The 21,330-nt window shown below is 35.0% G+C and overlaps 1 protein-coding gene across 5 annotated transcripts in view; it reads left to right on the top strand.

The window, feature by feature from the left end:
• Positions 1-21,330, top strand: part of RDX (radixin) — a 102,385-nt gene that overhangs the window by 57,583 nt on the left and 23,472 nt on the right. For 4 of the 5 annotated variants that reach the window (XM_060160349.1, XM_060160346.1, XM_060160347.1 and 1 more), the window contains exons 11-14: positions 8,861-9,021; positions 10,675-10,767; positions 14,250-14,492; positions 15,441-15,601. In XM_060160349.1, coding sequence (XP_060016332.1) covers positions 8,861-9,021; positions 10,675-10,767; positions 14,250-14,492; positions 15,441-15,601 — 658 coding nt within the window. Of the gene's footprint in view, positions 1-8,860; positions 9,022-10,674; positions 10,768-14,249; positions 14,493-15,440; positions 18,066-21,330 lie in introns of those variants that run through there. The other variant, XM_060160351.1, reaches the window with a different exon arrangement.

Below are 21,330 nucleotides of genomic sequence, written 5' to 3'. Positions count from 1 at the left end.
TACAAAGTGAATTTATTTTTGCAACTACCCAGAACAGGATAGAGAACATTACCTGCCCTCAGGGAACCCCACCTTGTGTCCCTTTGCAGTCATTTTTTCACCCCAGATGTATATCATTCTGATTTATATCATCATGAGGTTTAGTCTTACCTTTTTTTCTAATAGCTCTGTTGAGATATAACTTACATACCACACAGCCATTTGAAGTGTACAATTTAATAGCTTTTAGTATGTTTGCATAGTTGTGCAGCCTCCATCACAGTTTTAGAACAATTTCATCACCCCAGAAAGAAGTCCCATACCTGTTAGCAGTCGCTCCCAGTTATTCCCAATTCTCCCTCCCTCAGCCTTAGGCAGCTACTAATTTACTTTTTATCTCTATAGACTTGCCTTCTGGACATTTCATGTGAATGCAGTCATGCAAAATGTGATCTGTTGTGACTTGCGCTGAGCATAATGTTTTCAGGGTCCATCACGTTTTAGCATGTATCAAGGACTTTATGCGTATAATGCTACATTTTACTTTTTCTTCAGTTGTTTCCACTGTTTGGCCATTGTGAATATGCTGCTCTGAACATTTGTGTACAAGTTATTGTGTATCTGTACGTTTTCATTTCTTTTGGGTATAAGCCTGGGAGTGGAATTGCTGGGTCATATGTTTAACTTTTTGAGGACATATGCATCTGATTTCTAAAACAATTATATGTCATTTAACATTCATACCAGCAAGGCATGTTTTCTCCACATCCTCACCAACACTTGTTAATCTTTATCTTTTGGATTATAGTCATGATAATGGGTGCGAAGTGGTATCTCATTGTGGTTTTGATTTGCATTTTCCTAATGGCTAATGATGTTGAGTATCTTTCCATATCCTTATTGGCCATTTACATATCTTCTTTGGAAAAATGTATTTTCAAATTTTCTGCCTATTTTTCAATCATGTTTTTTTTTGTTGACGTATAAGTTTTTTTTTAATATTTGTGTGTAAATCCCTTATCATATATCAGATATATGATATGCAAGTATTTTCCCCTGTTCCATGGGTAATCTTTTCACTTTGTTGATGGTGTTAAATTTGGTTTTAAATTTGGATGAAGTCCAATTTATTTATTTATTTATTTTGGCTTTTATTGCTTGTGCTTTCAGTGTAATGCCTTAGAATCATCTTGCCTATGTTTGAACTACATAGAAATGAATTCATGTGTACTTTTGGCTTCTTTTTGCTCAAACTTATGCAGGTAGCTGGTAGTTTGTTTTTTCACATTGTTGTGTAATATTCTATTGCATGTATTTACCTCAGTTTATGCATTCTACTGGTGATGGACATTTGTAATATTTCAAGTTTGGGGCTGTTATAAAATAAGGCTGCTATGAGCATTCTTGAACATAGCACTTGGTGTACATACCTACTAGTTTGTGGGATGTACACATCTAGGAGTGGAATTTAGGGATCACAGCTGTATAGAGCTATAGTAGATACAGCCACCAGTTTCCCAAAGTGGTTGTATCAAATTTCATTCCTACCACTGCTCTACATCTTCATCATTATATTCACCACTCATTATCAGGGTTTCTTTTTTGTTTTGTTTGTTTAGCCATTCTGGTGAATACAATGAGTACAGTGCATTTTCTTGATGACTGATGATTTTGAGCACCTTAGCAAATGCTTATAGCTGTCTGTGAAGTGCCTTTTCACTTATTTTGCCCATTCAAAAAAAAAATTGGATTTTCTTCTTTTTCTTATTGATCTGTAGTAGTTCTTTACATGTATTGTAAAAACATCTCTCCGTGGTTTACCTTTTTACTCTCTTAATGGTGTCATTTAATGAAAAGACAGTCTTAACTTCAATCTCCATTTATCACTCTTTTTCCTTATGGTTGTGAATGTATTATTGTTTACTACCTCCTAGAAACTTTGTTTTACCTTTCACATTTAGGTCCACAGTCCATATGTAAGTGATTTTTATAAGAGTCAAGGTTTGTTTTTTCCCATACGTATTTCTAACTGACCCAGACCCATTTATTGCAAAGACTTTGTACCATACATAGCATCACCTTTGTCACAAATCCAGAAGTCTATATGTATGCATCTGTTTCTAGACTCTTTTCTGTTCCACTTATCTGTTTGTCTATCCTATTGCCAATGCCACAGTGTTCAGTTACTAGTTGTACCTAAAAAGATTTTTAACTGATGTGTCATAAATAAGTCATAGGTATATAATAAAATGGTAGGAAGCATGTTTCAAAGACAAGGCAACTCTTGGGCTCCCATGTTACTTAACTTTATCTTTTATCTTCTATGGTATTAGTTGTTAATTGTTACACATTATATATTTTCATAAATTATAATCCTGAAATTGAGAAAAGGAAAATAATTACTTGAAAAAGTTAATACAGAGAGCCATTTAGTTTATAACAGGACAAACTAAGTCTCCAGAAGAGTTTAATATCTGCCAAGACTGGACTTCTCCATTTAAGTCAACGGACTGAATATTCTGCATATTTCACAGAATAAACCCTCTCCTCCCATGGTATTGCTAGGTGATACACCTCCTGGATCATCCCTGGGTTGGTAGTTTTCTCTTTGTTTGCTGTATTAACTATACTTTTCCTTTCTTCCCATCTCTGGTAGCTTCCTTTTCTACTTATTCACAATCCTTTTCTTAATAGAGAGCTCCTGGAGAGGAAGTTCTGGGGATGGAAAATCCAGGAGAGGAAGATCAGCTGTTGAAATGTCTTTGCTGCAAACCTCTAATGGATTGAGGATGTGATAACAGTTTCTCAATGTGATGACAAGCTCTGTAACTCTGATTTATCTTCTAAGTTGGCATTTATAATACAGCTTTTCTGTTGGGTTTCCCACCGCTGCCCAAGTCTGGTCTTTTCAGATTTTCTTCCTTTAAGCTTTCATTCTCAGCCACAGGAGGAGCTTCACATGCTCTTCACATTTGCAGTATTGCTGTTTATTTGGTGGTTAGAAATGTTTTATCTTTTTTGAGGTGGGGAGGGGGCTTTTTTTTTTTTCCTTCAATGCATGATTGTAGTGCACTGGCTTGCTGTTTTGCTAAAATAAAATTAGTAGTGTATTTGGGTCCCTGTCAAAGAGCTCCTGAATTTTTAGCTGGTTTTTCTTTATAGAGGGCCTGTGGATTGTGAACCTAAATGTTAAAGGTAGAATGAAGTTTCTAGAAGGTAGTAAAGGAGAGAATGTGTTCATAACCATAAGGAAAAGATTGATAAATTGAACTTTTATAATTATAAAGGGGACTCTGGCCCTTGGCATCTCTGCAGAGGGTTTGAAGGACCCCTGAACATCTGTTTCTACGTTATTGTAAGTGTTCCTCTGGCCGTTGATTCTTTCCCTATGCTTTGCCTTTTTTCCACCTCTCCTAGATGAGCAGTGTCAATCATAGTTATTTTAATGACCTTGCTTGCAAACTCCAATGTCTGGATAATCTATGGGCCTATTCTATAGTCTGTTTTCCCTTTTTGGGGTGGGGGGAGGGGGTCAGGGGCTCATTTGGTCCGGTCTGGTATACCTGGTAATTTTGATTGAATGCCCAACATTGTATATGAAAAGTTATAGAGACTTTGGATGGTGTTATTTTCCTTTAGAGAGGATTTAATTTGCTTTTGACGGTCAGAATATGTGCAGATCACCTGGATAGAGTTGAGCTGGGTTTCAGGCTTTGTTAACGATGGTCTCTTTCTGGTTTTCCCATTGCTAGTCTAGCCCTTTGGGGGTGTCATCTGGAAGACTGCATATTTACTGGGGCCCTTCTGTCTTAGAGGGCCTTGAACTCCAACCTTTGACTCCCAAGCTGCAAGAGAGTGTTAATCTCTCTGGTCACCTCTTTACCCTCTTACAGCTGCTTTTGCTTGTTTCCGTATGTGTGCATTTTAGGAGTTGGCAAATGTCTTGAGGGGAAATACACATAGATTTTGAGACTTTTCTGTTTACTCCTTTTCAGGATCTTGTCCTTTCAAGCCTTGGATGCTTTGGCAGCCCCAAAGTCTAAATCTCTGTCTTCTTAGCCTGATAGAATACTACAGGCTCTGCCTCTATTCCACTCTTCTGGGAATATTATATACCTGGTTTTTTTGCATATAAAATAAGCAAATACATGATATACACACAAAGATATGTTTTTCTTTCCACTTCTTTCTCTTTTTTTTGTTGGCAATAATCTCAGATTTTATTCAAAAGCAAGACCACCCACCCCAATTACTCTGGTTATCCCTTCATAATGAACGTATCCTACATTTACAAAATTTTTCCTTGTGTCTACTTCAGTGAATTTAAAAATTAATTTATTGTCTCAATTATTTTCTAATTGTTTGGCTGTGGAAAATTGGCATATTAGATTGTACTGCCTGGAACAGCAACCAGAAGATCTCCTATAAACTTGTTAGAAAAGTAAATTCTCTGGCTCCATCCCACATCTATTGAATCAGAACCTGTAGGGGTGGTACCCAACAATCTAGTTTAACAAGTCATCCAGGAGATTCTGATAGAAACCATTTGAGAAACACTGGCATATGAGAAACATGTGCTATTTACTTAATGGACAGGCAGACATGGAAGTGAGGGAATATATCAAATAAGAAAATAAGCAGTGGCCCAAGTGCTTTGACTCTAAATGGGTACAGAATAAGAATAGCCATGAATGAGACTCATAAACTGGTTCTCTTCAGATACGTATGAACTGCCCCTCTCTTCTGCTTGATTTCCATGGGCTTACGTTAGTGTAAAACCCCAAGAACATTTGTCTTGGGCAGATCTGTAAATTCTTCAGCATATGGACACTGTAGAGAAAGAAGTAGGATTGACCATTTCCTAATCATCTCCCAGGCTGCATTACCCAATACGCAGTCTGTCTACGCACATGTTTCTGTCATCTGCCAAGCAGGGGCAGAAAAAAGAAGTAATATGTAAATATATTTATGTAAATAAGTACATTTATATAAATATAGATTTTTATATAAATAAATATGTATAATACATATTTTTAAAATCTTCATTTTGAGTAATGTTTTTTAAAAGTACCAAAATGGTCATTAGAAAAAGCAAAACATTTTTGGCCTTCCTTATATCTTTTTATGACTTTGTATTGTTTTTAGTTTGATTGCTGGGACTAAGGCACTAGATATAATTTTTCAATGCCTGAGGCCTTACAGGGTTTTAATCTGGCTCAGAATTCTCCACTTCCACTTCTTTCTTAAACAAAAGGTACATATATCCTTTTGCACCTTGCTGTTTTCAGTTACCATTGCTTAGATGTAGTACAGGTATTCTAAAATTGCTTTTTCAGTAAGTAATTTGTAATCATATTCTTAATTCTATGATTTCTAAGAATTTTGATAATAGAACTTTTATTTGCTTTTTTTTTTTTTTTTGTAATAGTATTAGTTCTTTTCCCAGGGTAAAAATAAACTATTGCCCTAGACTGGAAAGAGGAAGAAAAAAATCTATAATCTTCTGAGATATTTTTTTATTATTATTATTTTTTACTAATACTGTTACAATTTTTATAGCTTCCAATCTTTGCCCTTGGGGGTGACGTAAGAGTTGATTTGGCTTGCCAAGTCTTAGACCTGTCAAAATCAAGTGATGCTTGTGTTCAAACCTGATTGAGAAAGGGAAGCTTTCACAAATTTTATTAGCTTGAACTTAGAATAACTTCCCTGGTCTACACTTAATTAACTTCCATAACCATCTACATCAATATACTGTGTACTGTTAATGAGAGAAACAATTTATTCTTGTAACCTTTCACCTTTGTCCTGAAAGAGCTGAGATTCTAAAAGAAGCCAGATTTCCTTCGTACTCTCTTCTCACATGCCAGACCTCAAAAATTGTAGGTTCTTGCTTTTTTTGACCCAGATAGGCAAAACATTGATACTATTCACATTTCTCATCTAATCCTTCTCCTCAAGGGCTTCTAACTGGATCCAAGGTCTGGAGGGATGTTTGTTTCATAGAAATATATATATATTTTTTGGCCATGCCACGGACCTTGAGGGGTCTTAGTTCCGTCTCAGTTCCCCTGACCAGGGATTCAACCCAAGGCCACAGCAGTGAAAGTCCTGAGTTCTAACCACGGGACCTCCAGGGAACTCCTGAAATATTCTAATTTGTGGGTTCACAAACTTTTTCTCAAAAGACTGGATAGTAAATATTTCAGGCTTTGCAGGCTACATGGTCTGTTACAGCTATCAACTCTCCCATTGCAGCATGAAAGCAGTCATGTGCAATACCTAAACAAATGAGATTGTGTTCCAGTAAAACTTTATTTACAAAAATACGGCATTGGGTTGGGTTTGGTCACTGAGCCATAGTTTGCCAATCATAGTTAACTGGAGAGGAAAGAAAGAGATCATTGTGGGATATATGGCACTTCAAAACCTTCCTTTCTAGACTAGAGACTAGAGTAGATTTGAAGCTTTCAGTACATTTTCAACATTAAAAAAAATTAGAGTTTTGTGTAATTCTTAATATACCACAAAACAACCATTGCTCCGTCTACTATTCCTCAAATTAATACTTAGTACAAAAAAACTGTTAGAAAATAAAGAGTATTTCGAATTTAACTTTGTAACCCAGGCTTATTTTTCTTTATTGACTCATAGTACAGAAAGAATTTTTATTATGAGAGAAAATAAGGCGTTTTCATTTGTAAACTTTTCTTATTATTTGCTTGCTTGTTTAGAAGGAGGATACAGCTGTGAACTCTGTGAGCTTTATTTTATGTATTAGTCAGCCAGATGGAAAGAATGATCATTAAAAAAGTTAGATGGGCTAGCTCTGATGTCCAAGTTTTAGAAGACATATACTAAAATGAATAATCCTAGAATTTAGCTTCAGTAACATCCTTCATTATACACTTTTCATCTTTATAGCCAAATAGTCGCGTAGAAGTTTTACATTTTATCTAGAGTTTAAAGTCATTTTTCTTCCCAGTCTTCTGAAAACCTCCCAAGTCTTAACTGCAGTTACTTAAATTAGTTCTGACCAAGAACAACAAAATGAAGAACAGTAAGGTGACTTGTACGTTACAGTTAGCTTTCAAATCTTTTGACATACAGATTTTCAGTTTTTCCTTTTTTCTAAAGTATACAGAAAGGGAGAGTCATTCTTTGTAGGACATTGCACCCATCTTAATAGATGACATTCTCTTGTCTTCTGTCACGAATGTCCTTGCTATTGAACAAAGATTGTCAGAATAATACTTAAAATTAGTACTTTCAAATTGATTTCAAATCTTTTGGCTTTGTGCTAGTAATATTTTCCTTTCTCAACTCATTAGAATAAGAAAAGAGAATTAACTTTATGATCTGTACATTTATGGATTAAAATTCACCTCATTTATCTCCAAATATTACTTACTTGTCTTCATGCTTGAGGAATGGATATGTACTAATAACTCAAAATTTTCAGTAATTCATATAATTCACATCAAAATTCCTATTTGAGTCAGTAAGTATTAAGTCTTAATGTCTTGGGTTTACTTATCTAATACTTAGTTTAGGTAAGTAAAAACTTATTTAAGTTTTAAAGTGTGTTATTTTATAGACTTGAAACAGATGGCAGTTTGTTTATGTCAAAACTTCAGAGAGGTTTTTTAAAAAATTTTCATTGGTGTATAGTTGATTTACAATGTTGTATTAGTTTCAGGTGTTCAGCAAAGCAAATCAGTTATACATACACATATATCCCCTTTTTTTTTTAAGATTCTTTTCCCATATAGGCCATTACAGAGTATTGAGTAGAGGTCCCTGTGCTATACAGCAGGTTCTTATTAGTTATCGATTTAATATATAGTATTGTGTATGTGTCAGCTCCAATCTCCCAGTTTATCCCTTCTCCTCGCCCCCCCCAAATACCCTGGTAAACATAAGTTTGTTTTCTACATCTGTGACTCTGCTTCTGTTTTGTAAATAAGTTCATTTGTACCTTTTTTTAGATTCCACATATAAGCAATATCATATGATATTTGTCTTTCTCTGTCTGACTTACTTCACTCAGTTGCTGCAAATGGTGTTATTTTGTTCTCTTTTATGGCTGAGTATATAGGTACCATTGTGTATTCCATTGTATATAGGTATCACATCTTTACCATTCATCTGTCAGTGGACACTTAGGTTGCTTCCATGTCCTGGCTGTTGTAAATAGTGCTGCAGTGAACATTAGGGTAATGTATCTTTTTGAATTATGGTTTTCTTTGGGTATATCCCCAGGAGTGGGATTGCTGGGTCATATAGTAGTTCTATTTTTAGTTTTTTAAGGAACCTCCATACTGTTCCCCTTAGTGGCTGTACCAACTTACAGTCCCACCAGCAGTGTAGGAGGGTTCCCTTTTGGAGAGTTTTGGCGGTTTTTTGGCGATACGCGGGCTTCTCACTGTTGTAGCCTCTCCCATTGCGGAGCACAGGCTCCGGACGCGCAGGCTCAGCGGCCATGGCTCACGGGCCCAGCCGCTCCGCGGCATGTGGGATCTTCCTGGATCGGGGCACAAACCTGTGTCCCCTGAATCGGCAGGCGGACTCTCAACCACTGCACCACCAGGGAAGCCCATGGAGAGTATTTTTTTAAAAATAAAATAAAGGATGTGCTTCTAGCTTTATGACATAACTTGAATTACAGAGAATTTTCATTTCTTTGCATTTTTGAATTGTGTAATAGAGTTTTAAAAGTTATTAGGTTTTTGCCAAGTTAAAAACGAGGTAATGTTCATTTGCATATGTGCTAATTTTAAGAAACTGTACAGATTAGATTCCTTGCTACTATTTTGACTTCTTTTGATAATGAGAAAATTAGAATTAATCATTGTTTTGGGGGGATACATATATTTGACAGAACTAGAAGAACAGACTCGAAAAGCTCTAGAACTGGACCAGGAACGAAAACGAGCAAAAGAAGAAGCAGAAAGGCTTGAAAAGGAGCGTCAAGCTGCTGAAGAGGCCAAATCTGCTATAGCAAAACAGGCTGCCGACCAGATGAAGAATCAGGAGCAGCTGGTAGGGAACCTGGGTTCTGTTAGGGGAAAAGAAAAATTCAGACAAAAGCATGGACGAAATCGGTTCCGCAATTTCAGAGTGTTTATTCTCTGAGCACAAAGGTGTTGGTTAATTACGTTTTCAAATCCCCTCACTGTGGTATGTGTGCACTCACTGCAAGGAACTTGTATCTTTTTATTCAAATGTATTTTAAAGCAGTAAGTAGAATAACAAAAGAATTATGAAAACCATAGACCACATGGACCATTTTCTGTATTCAGAGGAATACCCATCATGACAAATGAAATACCAGTGTAAAAATAGACAATTTGGAGGTTGCAGTATTTAGTACAGTAAATAAATGATCAGTATTGTGCAGCCACTACCAAAAGTGTGTTGTAATAGATCCAAAATCAACAGTAAAATTTTGTTTGCTAATGAGTGCCAATAAAATAAGTTCAAATAATGGAAACTTAAAAAAACACCTTTGTAAAATTAAGTATATTATACCTTCTGGAAAGCAAACCAAAGAGACAAGTGTGGAAATAACGAAGTGTGGAAATAAGCCTAAAATGATTATTTCTTCTTTTAAAAGGAAACCTAAAAATAAAACCATAAAAGATACATGGAGCCTGTTGCTAACAAAAGATTCTGATTTGCTTAGATTTTGTTTAAGCCACTGGCATGTTTTGCTTTAGATAAGTTGACAATTACGTATATTCTAAACCCTGTAAGATAACCGTAGGCTAACTATAAGATAGATCATAATTGATTGGGGTTTTTTGTGTATTTAGTGGACTTGCAAATAATGAGGAGTAGGCATGACACCTAGAAGATTTGGGATTTAAATATTGGTTTAGGCATTTACTTGCTATGTGTCTTTGGGTCTTTCTGAGCCTCAGATCGCTCCCTTTGAAAAAAGGAATAATACCACCTAATAGTATTGTTGGGGAATTAAGAAAGTGCTGTTTAAATTATAAAGTGTTATGTAAATAGAATTCTTTTTCCTTCTGTAGGCTTTAACAGATAGTTTATTTTATTTTATTTTATTTTTTGCGTGGTACGCGGGCCTCTCACTGTTGTGGCCTCTCCCGTTGCAGAGCACAGACTCCGGACGCGCAGGCTCAGCGGCCATGGCTCACAGGCCCAGCCGCTCCGCGGCATGTGGGATCTTCCCGGACTGGGGCACGAGCCTGTGTCCCCTGCATCGGCAGGTGGACTCTCAACCACTGCGCCACCAGGGAAGCCCCTAAGAGATAGTTTATTGATGAAAGTTTAAAAATAGCTCCTAGGTTCCTGCTATGAAAACAGGAATAACTACGTGTATATAGAATAATAAAATTTTTTTCACTTTGTCTCATTAGCTCATTATACCTAGTACAAGTAAGATATTTATGCTCTTAAAGAAATAGTTCCTTTTTTTAAACAGAAGACTGTCTATGAAAAACATATAACACAGTCCGTGTGGGAATTCCCTGGCGGTCCAGTGGTTAGGACTCTGAGCTTCCACTGCAGGGGGCACAGGTTTAATCCCTGGTCAGGGAAGTAAGATCTCAGAAGCTGCACGGCATGACCAAAAAAACCAGTCCATGTACATTAAAGCTTTTTTGACTTAATATAAATGACTGAAAATACATTACTTTTTAGTATTTGTAATTGTTTTGTTTATTTTAGGCAGCAGAACTTGCCGAATTCACTGCCAAGATTGCGCTTCTAGAAGAAGCCAAGAAAAAAAAGGAGGAGGAAGCTACTGAGTGGCAACACAAAGTAATCATTTGTTCATCACTATAAATTATTGAACATCTATTTTGTACCCAGCCATATGTGGAAATTATAGAGATAAATATAAGTTGCTGTCATGATTTAGAGGGGGAGAGGTACCTCTGTATGAATGTGTATGTACTGTAGTAAATACTAATCTAGTGATAATAAGCTAAGTACTTTGGGAACACAGAAGAAATATTTAATTTCTGAGGGAATGAGGCAGGTGTTGGGGAAACCCTTATAAATTTAAGCCGGCTCTTGAATAATACATTCAATTTGGGGGTAGAAAAGATGGAGACTGAAGAGGAAGTCATTCCAGATCGAGGGAATTGAATGAGCATAAGAAGTATAAAAGCACATGACAGATTTGAGGTCAACTAGTAAGTGAGCAAAACTTAGGGTCTGTTTTCAGAAATTTTGAGAGTTGGGGCTAGAAAGTTAGAGAGGGAATTAAGTTGTGAAAGGCTTTAAATAAATGCCCTGCTAAGGCAAGATGCTGAGAAATATCTGTAGACGTTGGGCTCTGAAGATTTCAAAACAGGATTGTAACATGATCAAGCATGGTTTTATAAAAACAGCTTAGTAATCAGTATGAAGGATGGATTGGGATAGTGGGCAGGATTACTTAAGAGCTAATGACTCACACTAAGGATGTGGCATTGAGAAAAAAGAGGAACAGGAATTATTGAAGGACATTTTGTGGTAGACTCAAAGGGGCATGGCAACCAAATGATTGGATGTAAAGTTGAATTAGAAGAATGCAATGAAGATGATACTGAGATTTCTGAGTTCCTAAGTAGATGAAACCACTGTTGTCTGAAATGGCATAAAAGTGAAAAATTAGGCTTTATTTGGAGGGGTAGGGAATATAAGATAATGAGAATTTAATTCAAACTTTAATGTTAACTCTTAAATGGAACTATAATAATAACAATTTTTTACACTCAAAGGTATATAGTTCTCTGATTTTTCTCCGACAAAATGTACTTATTATAGAAAGCAGTTTTGTTTCCCTCTTAAATTTTCTTTGTAGCACTTCGGATTTCATAGGGAAGTTTTTGGTATTGAGAGTTATGTATATATGTATATGTCAATGGAACTCTACAAAAAGAAAAACACTTAACTTTTTTGTTAACACTACTTTCTTTATTAGAATTGTATAGCTCCCTTTTAGGGATGATTTATGAACGTCAGGGACACATAAACTTATAAAAATAACATATCACAGAGGCACATCCTGTGAATTGTAGAAATTAGAAAATGCATGCAAAAGAAAAATCACATTCTTGCTAACTGGGATCACTATTTTAACACTGTAGTGCATATCCTTCCAGGATCTTTTCCTATTTGCATATGTGTATACATACACATTTATATGTCCACAGTGAGATCATACTGTACATATTGTTCTGTTTTAGTCAGTTTTCATCTCATCTAATATTAGACTATATTCAAAATTTTTTCATTTAGATATAATTGACATATAATGTATTTTTAGGTGTACAGCATGATGATTCAATATCTGTATCTATTGTGAAGCGATCATCACAGTAAGTGTAGTTAACATCCATCTCCATATATAGCTACAGAAATTTTTTTCTTGTTAGGTAAACTTTTCAGATTTACTTTCTTAGCAACTTTGAAATATAGAATATAGTATTATTAACTGTAGTCCGTATGCTGTACATTATGTCCCCATGGCTCATTTATTTTATAGCTGGGAGTTTGTACTTTTTAACTCCCTTCTCCAATTCCTCTTCCATTTATGCCTCTGGTAACCATCAGTCTGTTCTCTGTATCCATAAGCTCGTTTTTTTTGTTTGTTTGGTTGGTTGGTTGGTTGATTTTTAGATTCTATATATAAGCGAGATCATATGGTAATTTGTCTTTCTCTGTCTGACTTATTTCACTTGGCATGATACCCTCAAGGTCCATCCATGTTGTTGCAAATGGCAAGATTTCCTGGGACTTCGCTGGTGGTCCAGTGGTTAAGACTTCGCCTTCCAATGCAGGAGGTGCAGATTCAATCCCTGGTTGGGGAGCTAAGGTCCCGCATGCCTTGGGGCCAGAAAACTAAAACATAAAAAAGCAGAAGCAATATTGTAGTAACATATTCAATAAAGACTTTAAAAATGGTCCACATCAAAAAAAAATCTTTAAAAAAATTCCTTTTTTATAGTGGAATAGTATTTTACTATATATTAATATTTATACCACTTTTTTTTTATCTGTTCATCTATTGATGGACACTTAGGGTGCTTCCATATATATCTTGGCTATTTCATTCTTTTGCATGTGGCTCTCTAGTTTTCCTAGCACCACTTATTGCAGAGACTGTCCTTTCCCCAACCTATATTCTTGGCTGCTTTGTTGTAAGTTAATTAACCATATATGTGTGGGTTTATTTCTGGGCAGACTATATTCAGAATTGAACCAAAAAGTCTTTTATAGCTAATTTGCCAGGCCAGTGTCCAGAGTAGGACTTTGCATTGCATCTGTTTGCTCTAAGTCTCTTTTAAAGTAGGACAGTTCTTTTTTTTATGATATTGGTTTATTAAAAGGACCCACAGATTGTCCCTCCTCCTGTATTTGTCTAATTCCTTTCTTATGGTGTTATTCAGCTTGTCTTTTTATCATCAATATTTCTTGTAAGCTGGAAGATAAACCTAAAAGTTTGAAGGATTCAAGTTAAAAATTTCTGGCTATGATGCCTCATAGGTGAGACTTTCAGATAATTTATCATCCAAACTAGAACACTTTTGAGAGTGAAAGGGGGTGTTGTTAATAATTACACCAGGACAACAGTGTAAAGCAGTACTTTTCCAGACAAACCAGCACAATAGAATTACTCAGATAATTGGTGACGTTGGATACTTCCTGTTATATCAGAAGACATTTAATATCTGATTAACCCACCATTAGTTGTTTTAATTGATCGTTGGACTAGAGTAATAACAGTCTGTTTCCTCCATTGTCTGGTTATATTTTATCGTTGCTAAAACGTAATCTATTCGATGTGGAATTCTTTGGCATTATACTTATATCCGTTTTCTCATCAACCATTTGTATAACAATTTTAGCAACAGTTGATAATCCTTGCCAGAATTAATAATTTTATTAGGGTTTTGCACAGTGGTGTCTTTAATTCTGTCATGTAATAAGCTTTTATCAATAGGGCCTGTTTTCATTACCCTGAAATATAGTTTATATTAGAAAGAAAGGATAATAACTTGATTTTTTTTTTTTTTGATGTGGACCATTTTTAAAGTCTTTATAGAATTTGTTACAGTATTGCTTCTGTTTTGGCTTTTTGGCCGCGAGGCATGTGGGATCTTAGCTCCCTGACCAGGGATCGAACCTGCACCCCCTGTATTGGAAGGCGAAGTCTTAACCACTGGACCGCCAGGGAAGTCCCAGGATAACTTGATTCTTTTAATTACCAATTTTCAAAGTAACTTGCTGATAAACTTATTTTTTATGTTCAGGCTTTTGCAGCCCAGGAAGACTTGGAAAAGACCAAAGAAGAGTTAAAGACTGTGATGTCTGCCCCTCCTCCACCTCCACCACCACCAGTCATTCCTCCAACAGAAAATGAACATGATGAACATGATGAGAATAATGCTGAGGCTAGTGCTGAATTATCAAATGATGGGGTAATGAACCATAGAAGTGAGGAGGAACGTATAACAGAAATGCAAAAAAATGAGCGTGTTAAAAAACAACTCCAGGTATTTAAAATTTGCAGTTGTATGCACATTTAAATATAATTTGCATTTTCCCCATTTGTTAAGACAAACTTATTAAAAAAGAAACATTTGATTTTTGGAAGCCTTTACCTCTAGCTGGCCTTGTGATTGGTTTGTAAGTACTTGGCCTACAGTCACGTTATTTCATATTTTCTGTTGTATGTCCCTGTCACCAGATGTTTGTTAGCCTTGTGTAATGAAGCCTTAATTAGTAAGCTATTATTTAATTATAACTTGAGCCATGTTAAAAGTAGAACATAAAATACTGTTTAAAAAACAAATTTCTTTTTTAAACAGTATACATTAAAAAGAAATGATAATTTAATAGACTACCTGTATGACATTACATAATCTGATTTTTTTTGTTGAGATTTTGTAATGGCAAAAGGTCAGTATATTAAATGTACATAATTAGATTAAAATAGTAAATTTTAATGTTACACCTATTAGAGAACTTAATAGAATCAGTTCTCTAATTTTTAAATTCATGAAATCTTTAAATATTAATAAAATGGGGTGATAGTTGTAATAAATGTATTAAGACTTTTGGAGAAAACTTCTCTCATGGTATAGAATTTATAACTTACAGTAACATTCAATAACAGCTATATTGAACCTTTTGTAAGTCATTTCAAGTATTAGATGAGAAAGTTCAAGGAAATTTAGAATAATACACAAACTCATCATGGTTGCGGAGTGTAGAAATGAAAGGCCATGGGTATTTCTCTCTAACCACTACCCCCCACCACTACTAAAAGTACAACAAACGTAAACACTTTAAAGAAAAAGATTTCGCAGTGGAAATTTTAATATACTAAAAAGTCAGAGATCTGTTATATTTGTATTTTGTGTCTTTAAACCTCTTTCATAGGTTTTTAAAATCTAAAAAAAAAGTTAATAATGGTCATACTTTTTATTTTTTAAACATAGGCATTAAGTTCAGAATTAGCCCAAGCCAGAGATGAAACCAAGAAAACACAAAATGATGTTCTTCATGCTGAGAATGTTAAAGCAGGCCGTGATAAGTACAAGACTCTGCGACAGATTCGGCAAGGCAATACAAAGCAACGTATTGATGAGTTTGAAGCAATGTGAGAGCTGTTATTTTGCATACATGTTCTTCATAAGCTGAACCACCAACAGAGAAAAGCAGGCCTTTGCAGATGTGATGGAATGCATCTCACCTTGCCAAAGCACTTAAACCAGTTTGACTGTGGTAGCTAAAAGACATTTAAGGGGAGCTTTTCAACATTAAGGCAGTGTGATATCATGCTTGGTTTTCTTTTTCTTTTGGGCCAAGGAATGGAGAACAGTGTTCCATCACCTCCTTTTTCACATTTTTCATTTTCCATTTTTTTTTTCTGTTGAAGATTAACACTAATTATCATGTCTGACAAATGTGTATGTATGATTTAAGCACTTTGTACATTTTAAAGGATGGTGGTGACTTAATGAGTGTTTAGGTAGGGCACTCTGTTTTTTCTTCTTCCATATTTTACCTGCATGTATTTCCACATTCTCTCTCATTCATGTTTCCTCAGTGTGTACTTCTCATACCTTGATGTGCCCTGTAACCATAGCGCTGCCACTATACAGATCATTGGCAGTGATTAAAATGAGCATAGGTGGCAGGGTGGACAGTCTTTCATCATTGTGTAGAAGATGGCTATGAATCATGAAAAGGGTTAGAATGTTTAATAGTATAGTGTACAGCTAGTGGTTAATTTTTTAAATCCCAATTTAATAACATTATTGGATATTTGTTATTTGCTTACTTAATTACGGTCATCTTTGACAGCTGAATTGATTGGTGTTTCATCTCCTGTCATCATTTGGTTTTCTTTGCCCACTGATCTTACAAAGGTATAGACAGCAGGTAGTAAGTAGTTCCCTAGGAAAGTTTACTGATGAAACACTACTGCAAATAACAGTTGTCTCTGAAAGATTCTTTCATAGATTGATTTAGAAAAACAGATGTTTAATAAAAGAAAAAGCACATTTGTTGGTAATTGATTATCATCATTAATAAAACCCTGGACCTTGCTAGAAGGGCAGCATATGAAAACAGCAGTCCCGAGGAGGGGACAGTAATACTACCTCACTACTATACCTGTGATGACTGGTCGTTCAAACACAGTGAAGTGTGTAAGCTATATGTTTTATAATACATAGTGATACTGTCAATCATGAAGGAATATTTTTGAGATCTCCTTTTCCTTCAGAATATCTTAGAGTGCTAAATTTTAACTGCCTTTTTGTTGAACTGAACTGTGGGACTCTGATTTGTATTAAAATTGTTAGCGCTCACTGGTATACTATCTTCCTGGAGGGGTGTTGTATGTCTAAGGAAGTGTGTGTGTGTGTGTGTGTGTGTGTGTGTGTGTGTGTGTGTGTGTGTGTGTGTGTGTGTGTGTGTGTGTGTTTGAGAGAGAGAGAGAGATTGCCCTTGTAGCATATGACGACGAATGTTTGTACCTTCATTTCTTGATGTAATTATTACATAATCATTTTAGCATATTTGGTTTCTAAATCATTGTGCTTATTTTTTTCAATCTAACTAAAAATACTTAAATTTGGTTAGTTAATTCTATTTTAGAAATTATAATTTTATAGGTTATATTAATTTCAGTTATGTTTTACAAAGAAATCTTTCTAGTTTGAAAGATGTTCAATATTCACAGGTTCTAACATTTTCTTTATTATAAAACATTTAGATTTGGAGATAAGGAAAGCCTTGTTTTCTCTGTGTGGTTCAGCTACTTTCCATTTGGTATTATGCATTCAAATTTACATTTATCTATTGAAATTGCCATTTTGTTAGACATTTTTCATGCACAATAGATTCAAGTTGTGTCTGAAAATATCTCTGTGCTTTTTTGATTTTGCTGACTTTAAAAGGATTAATCTGGGCAGACATTATGAAAAGGAAAGGTTGCATTTAATATATTTTTTGGATTTAGTAGGACAAAAGATAACTGGTTAACCTTGAAGTGACTGTTGTACGGTGGTTGTGCACATGCTTCAAAACACTGTGGAAGAGGACATTTCTCCTTGCAGCACATTAGAGGAACAGATGATAAGCCTTACTATTCATGGTTTAAAGCATGTGTTCACTCTTCCAGAGCATTAAAGTAATTGCCATAATAGGTGAAAACTTGGATTTTTATTGGATTTTTGTTAATTTGCTTCATTTTGAATTGTGTGCACTACCATTCCTACATCAGTTTGATATCAGTGTTGAAAAATTACCAGTTATATTTGCTGTTTATAATCTATTTGTAGATTAGAATTAAAATGGATTTAATCCATTTTTAAAGCTGTGTGAATTTTTCTAAACAGGAACAACTATTTGCAATATGGGTTTTCATTAAACCAATTATAACTTTTATTATTAGCATTTGAGAAGCACATGTTCATATAGCAATGTAAAAATAATGAGTATTTGGTAAATTCCAGCAGGCTTATACTATTAGCATAATTTTGTGTTGTACAATTAAGTTACATCTATAATTTTGGATAACATTCATTGGTTAACAATAAAGTGACAAAAGCTCATGTTTCATGCTTCACTGTTGTTATTTAACATGGATTTCTTGTATATTTCCTGAATATTATAATCTCTATTAGATCCATAAATCATTACATCTTAAAAACAAGTGGATAGGAAAAAATTCAGAATCCTCATACATTTACTCGTTCCCCCAAATTATATATCTCTTTTGGTATGGAAGTAATAGTGATAATTCTCCAGAAAAGTTAAATCATTAAATTAAATTGACTCTTTTCATAATAGAAAATCATTTAAGATTTCTAGTCATTGCTTTTCTTGTGTAGTGTTTAGTTTTCCTAAGGAAGAAGCAGTTTCATTGTCCTTGATTAATCTCACTATTAAAATGCTAATGTTCTTTAAAGAACTGTATACTAAGTGCTTCTTACTAAATTTTATTATAAAGATTATTCTTCTTAAATAACAAGTGATAAATCTGTTTTAAGCATAGTAAAAGCCAGTTGTCTTCTCAGTTTACAGTAATATTGAACTGTCACTTTATTATTTCTATTCTCAAAGACAGGTGGTGATCTCTTTATTCTGGTCCTGTTAGAAAAGAAAAGGGAATTCCGTACTATAATATTTTGCTTTATGTCTAATTAGAGTTCTTTTTTTAAGAACTAGAATTAGCACTTAGAAAGTTAAATCTTACACTGTATTGGAACTCACTCCTGGTTATCATTGGAAAGAGTTCCAATGTTAGTGCTGTGATTAAAAAAAAATGCACATCACTTTCTGTCTCAGTTCTTATTACCTGTTGATTGGTGATATTTTTAGAATTGAAGATAAAAGATTTTTTAGATCCCACAGTATCCCATTTTATGTATGCATAATGAAAATAGTCTTTTAAAATCTAAAACTTAAAACTGAAGTATAGGAATTACTGCCTTTAGAATTAATTTAGTGAACTGATTAGTAAACCCAAGCTTAGATGTATTTAATAAGAATAAGGGGAAACGTTTAAATATGGAACTACACTGGTAGACAGTCCTCGTTTGTTTAAGTTTGTTCTAAATGAACAGAACTTTAGCTTTTCTTATTCTGTACTTCATTCTTTTTTTAACTAGGAGATAATCTATTAAATATTCTAATGTGGTTTATCATGTAGAATGACAATATTCTAGTACATTTCAAAAGCACAGTGATTCAGCAGATATGATAACTTCATAAAATGTCAAGGCAGTATGACTCCTCACATTCTACACTGTTCGCAAGGAAAACTTGGCTCACGATCGTGTTTCATATATTAAAGCTTATCACCCTCCCTTCCGTGGCTTTTCCAATTAAATAATCTTAATTCCCACTTTTTCCTACTGGACCTATCTTTTTTTAAATTTAATTTTATTTTTTTATACAGCAGGTTCTTATTAGTCATCAATTTTATACACATCTGTGTATACATGTCAATCCCAATAGCCCAATTCATCACACCACCATCCCCACCCCCCTGCGGCTTTCCCCCGTTGGTGTCCATAGAATTGTTCTCTATATCTGTGTCTCAGCTTCTGCCCCGAAAACTGGTTCATCTGTACCATTTTTCTAGGTTCCACATACATGCGGTAATATACAGTATTTGTTTTTCTCTTTCTAACTTACTTCACTCTCTTTATTACAGTCTCTAGATCCATCCACGTCTCAACAAATGACCCAATTTCGTTCCTTTTTATGGCTGAGTAATATTCCATTGTATATATGTGCCACATCTTCTTTATCCATTTATCTGTCGCTGGGCATTTAGGTTGCTTCCATGACCTGGCTATTGTAAAGAGTGCTGAAGTGAACATTGGGGTGCATGTGTCTTTTTGAATTATGGTTTTCTCTGGGTATATGCCCAGTAGTGGGATTGCTGGATCATATAGTAATCCTGTTTTTAGTTTTTTAAGGAACCTCCATACTGTTCTCCGTAGTGGCTATATCAATTTACATTCCCACCAACAGTGCAAGAGGGTTCCCATTTCTCCACACCCTCTCCAGCATTTGTTGTTTGTAGATTTTCTGATGATGCCCATTCTAACTGGTGTGAGGTGATACCTCATTGTAGTTTTGACTTGCATTTCTCTAATAAGTAGTGATGTTGAGCAGCTTTTCATGTGCTTCTTGGCCATCTCTTTCTTTTCTTTGGAGAAATGTCTATTTAGTTCTTCTGCCCATTTTTTGATTGGGTTGCTTGTTTTTTTAATATTGAGCTGCATGAGCTGTTTATATATCTTGGAGGATAATCTTTTGTCTGTTGATTCATTTGCAAATATTTTCTCCCATTCTGAGGGTTGTCTTTTCGTCTTGTTAATGGTTTCCTTTGCTGTGCAAGAGCTTTGAAGTTTTATTAGGTCCCATTTGTTTTTTTTTTAATTTCCATTACTCTAGGAGGTGGATCAAAAAAGATCTTGCTGTGATTTATGTCAAAGAGTGTTCTTCCTATGTTTTCCTCTAAGAGTTGTATAGTGTCCGGTCTTAATTTAGGTCTCTAATCCATTTTGAGTTTATTTTTGTGTATGGTGTTAGGGCGTGTTCTAATTTCATTCTTTTACATGTAGCTTTCCAGTTTTCCCAGCACCACTTATTGAAGGGACTGTCTGTTCTCCACTGTATATCCTTGCCTCCGTTGTCATAGACTAGTTGACCATAGGTGTGTGGGTTTATCTCTGGGCTTTCCATCTTGTTCCATTGATCTGTGTTTCTGTTTTTGTGCCAGTACCATATTGTCTTGATTACTGTAGCTTTGTAGTATAGTCTGTAGTCAGAGAGTCTGATTCTTCCAGCTCCGTTTTTTTCCCTCAAGACTGCTTTGGCTATTCGGGGTCTTTTGTGTCTCCGTACAAATTTTAAGATTTTTGGTTCTAGTTCCGCAAAAAATGCCATTGGTAATATTATAGGGATTGCATTGAATCTGGGGATTGCTTTGGGTGGTATAGTCATTTTCACAATATTGATTCTTCCAGTCCAAGAACATGGTATATCTCTCCATCTGTTGGTATTGTCTTTAATTTCTTTCATCAGTGTCTTATAGTTTTCTGCATACAGGTCTTTTGTCTCCCTAGGTAGGTTTATTCCTAGGTATTTTATTCTTTTTGTTGCAGTGGTAAATGGGAGTATCTCCTTAATTTCTCTTTCAGATTTTTCATCATTAGTGTATAGGAGTGCAAGAGATTTCTGAGCATTAATTTTGTATCCTGCAACTTTACCAAATTCATTGATTAGCTCTAGTAGTTTTCTGGTGGCATCTTTATGATTCTCTAAGTATAGTATCATGTCATCTGCAAACAGAGACAGCTT

This window comes from Lagenorhynchus albirostris, chromosome 9 (genome assembly GCF_949774975.1).
Source record: "Lagenorhynchus albirostris chromosome 9, mLagAlb1.1, whole genome shotgun sequence".
NCBI classification, from domain to species: domain Eukaryota; kingdom Metazoa; phylum Chordata; class Mammalia; order Artiodactyla; family Delphinidae; genus Lagenorhynchus; species Lagenorhynchus albirostris.
The sequence above is the reverse complement of the archived record's forward strand: the minus strand, read 5'-3'. Positions and strand labels throughout refer to the sequence as shown.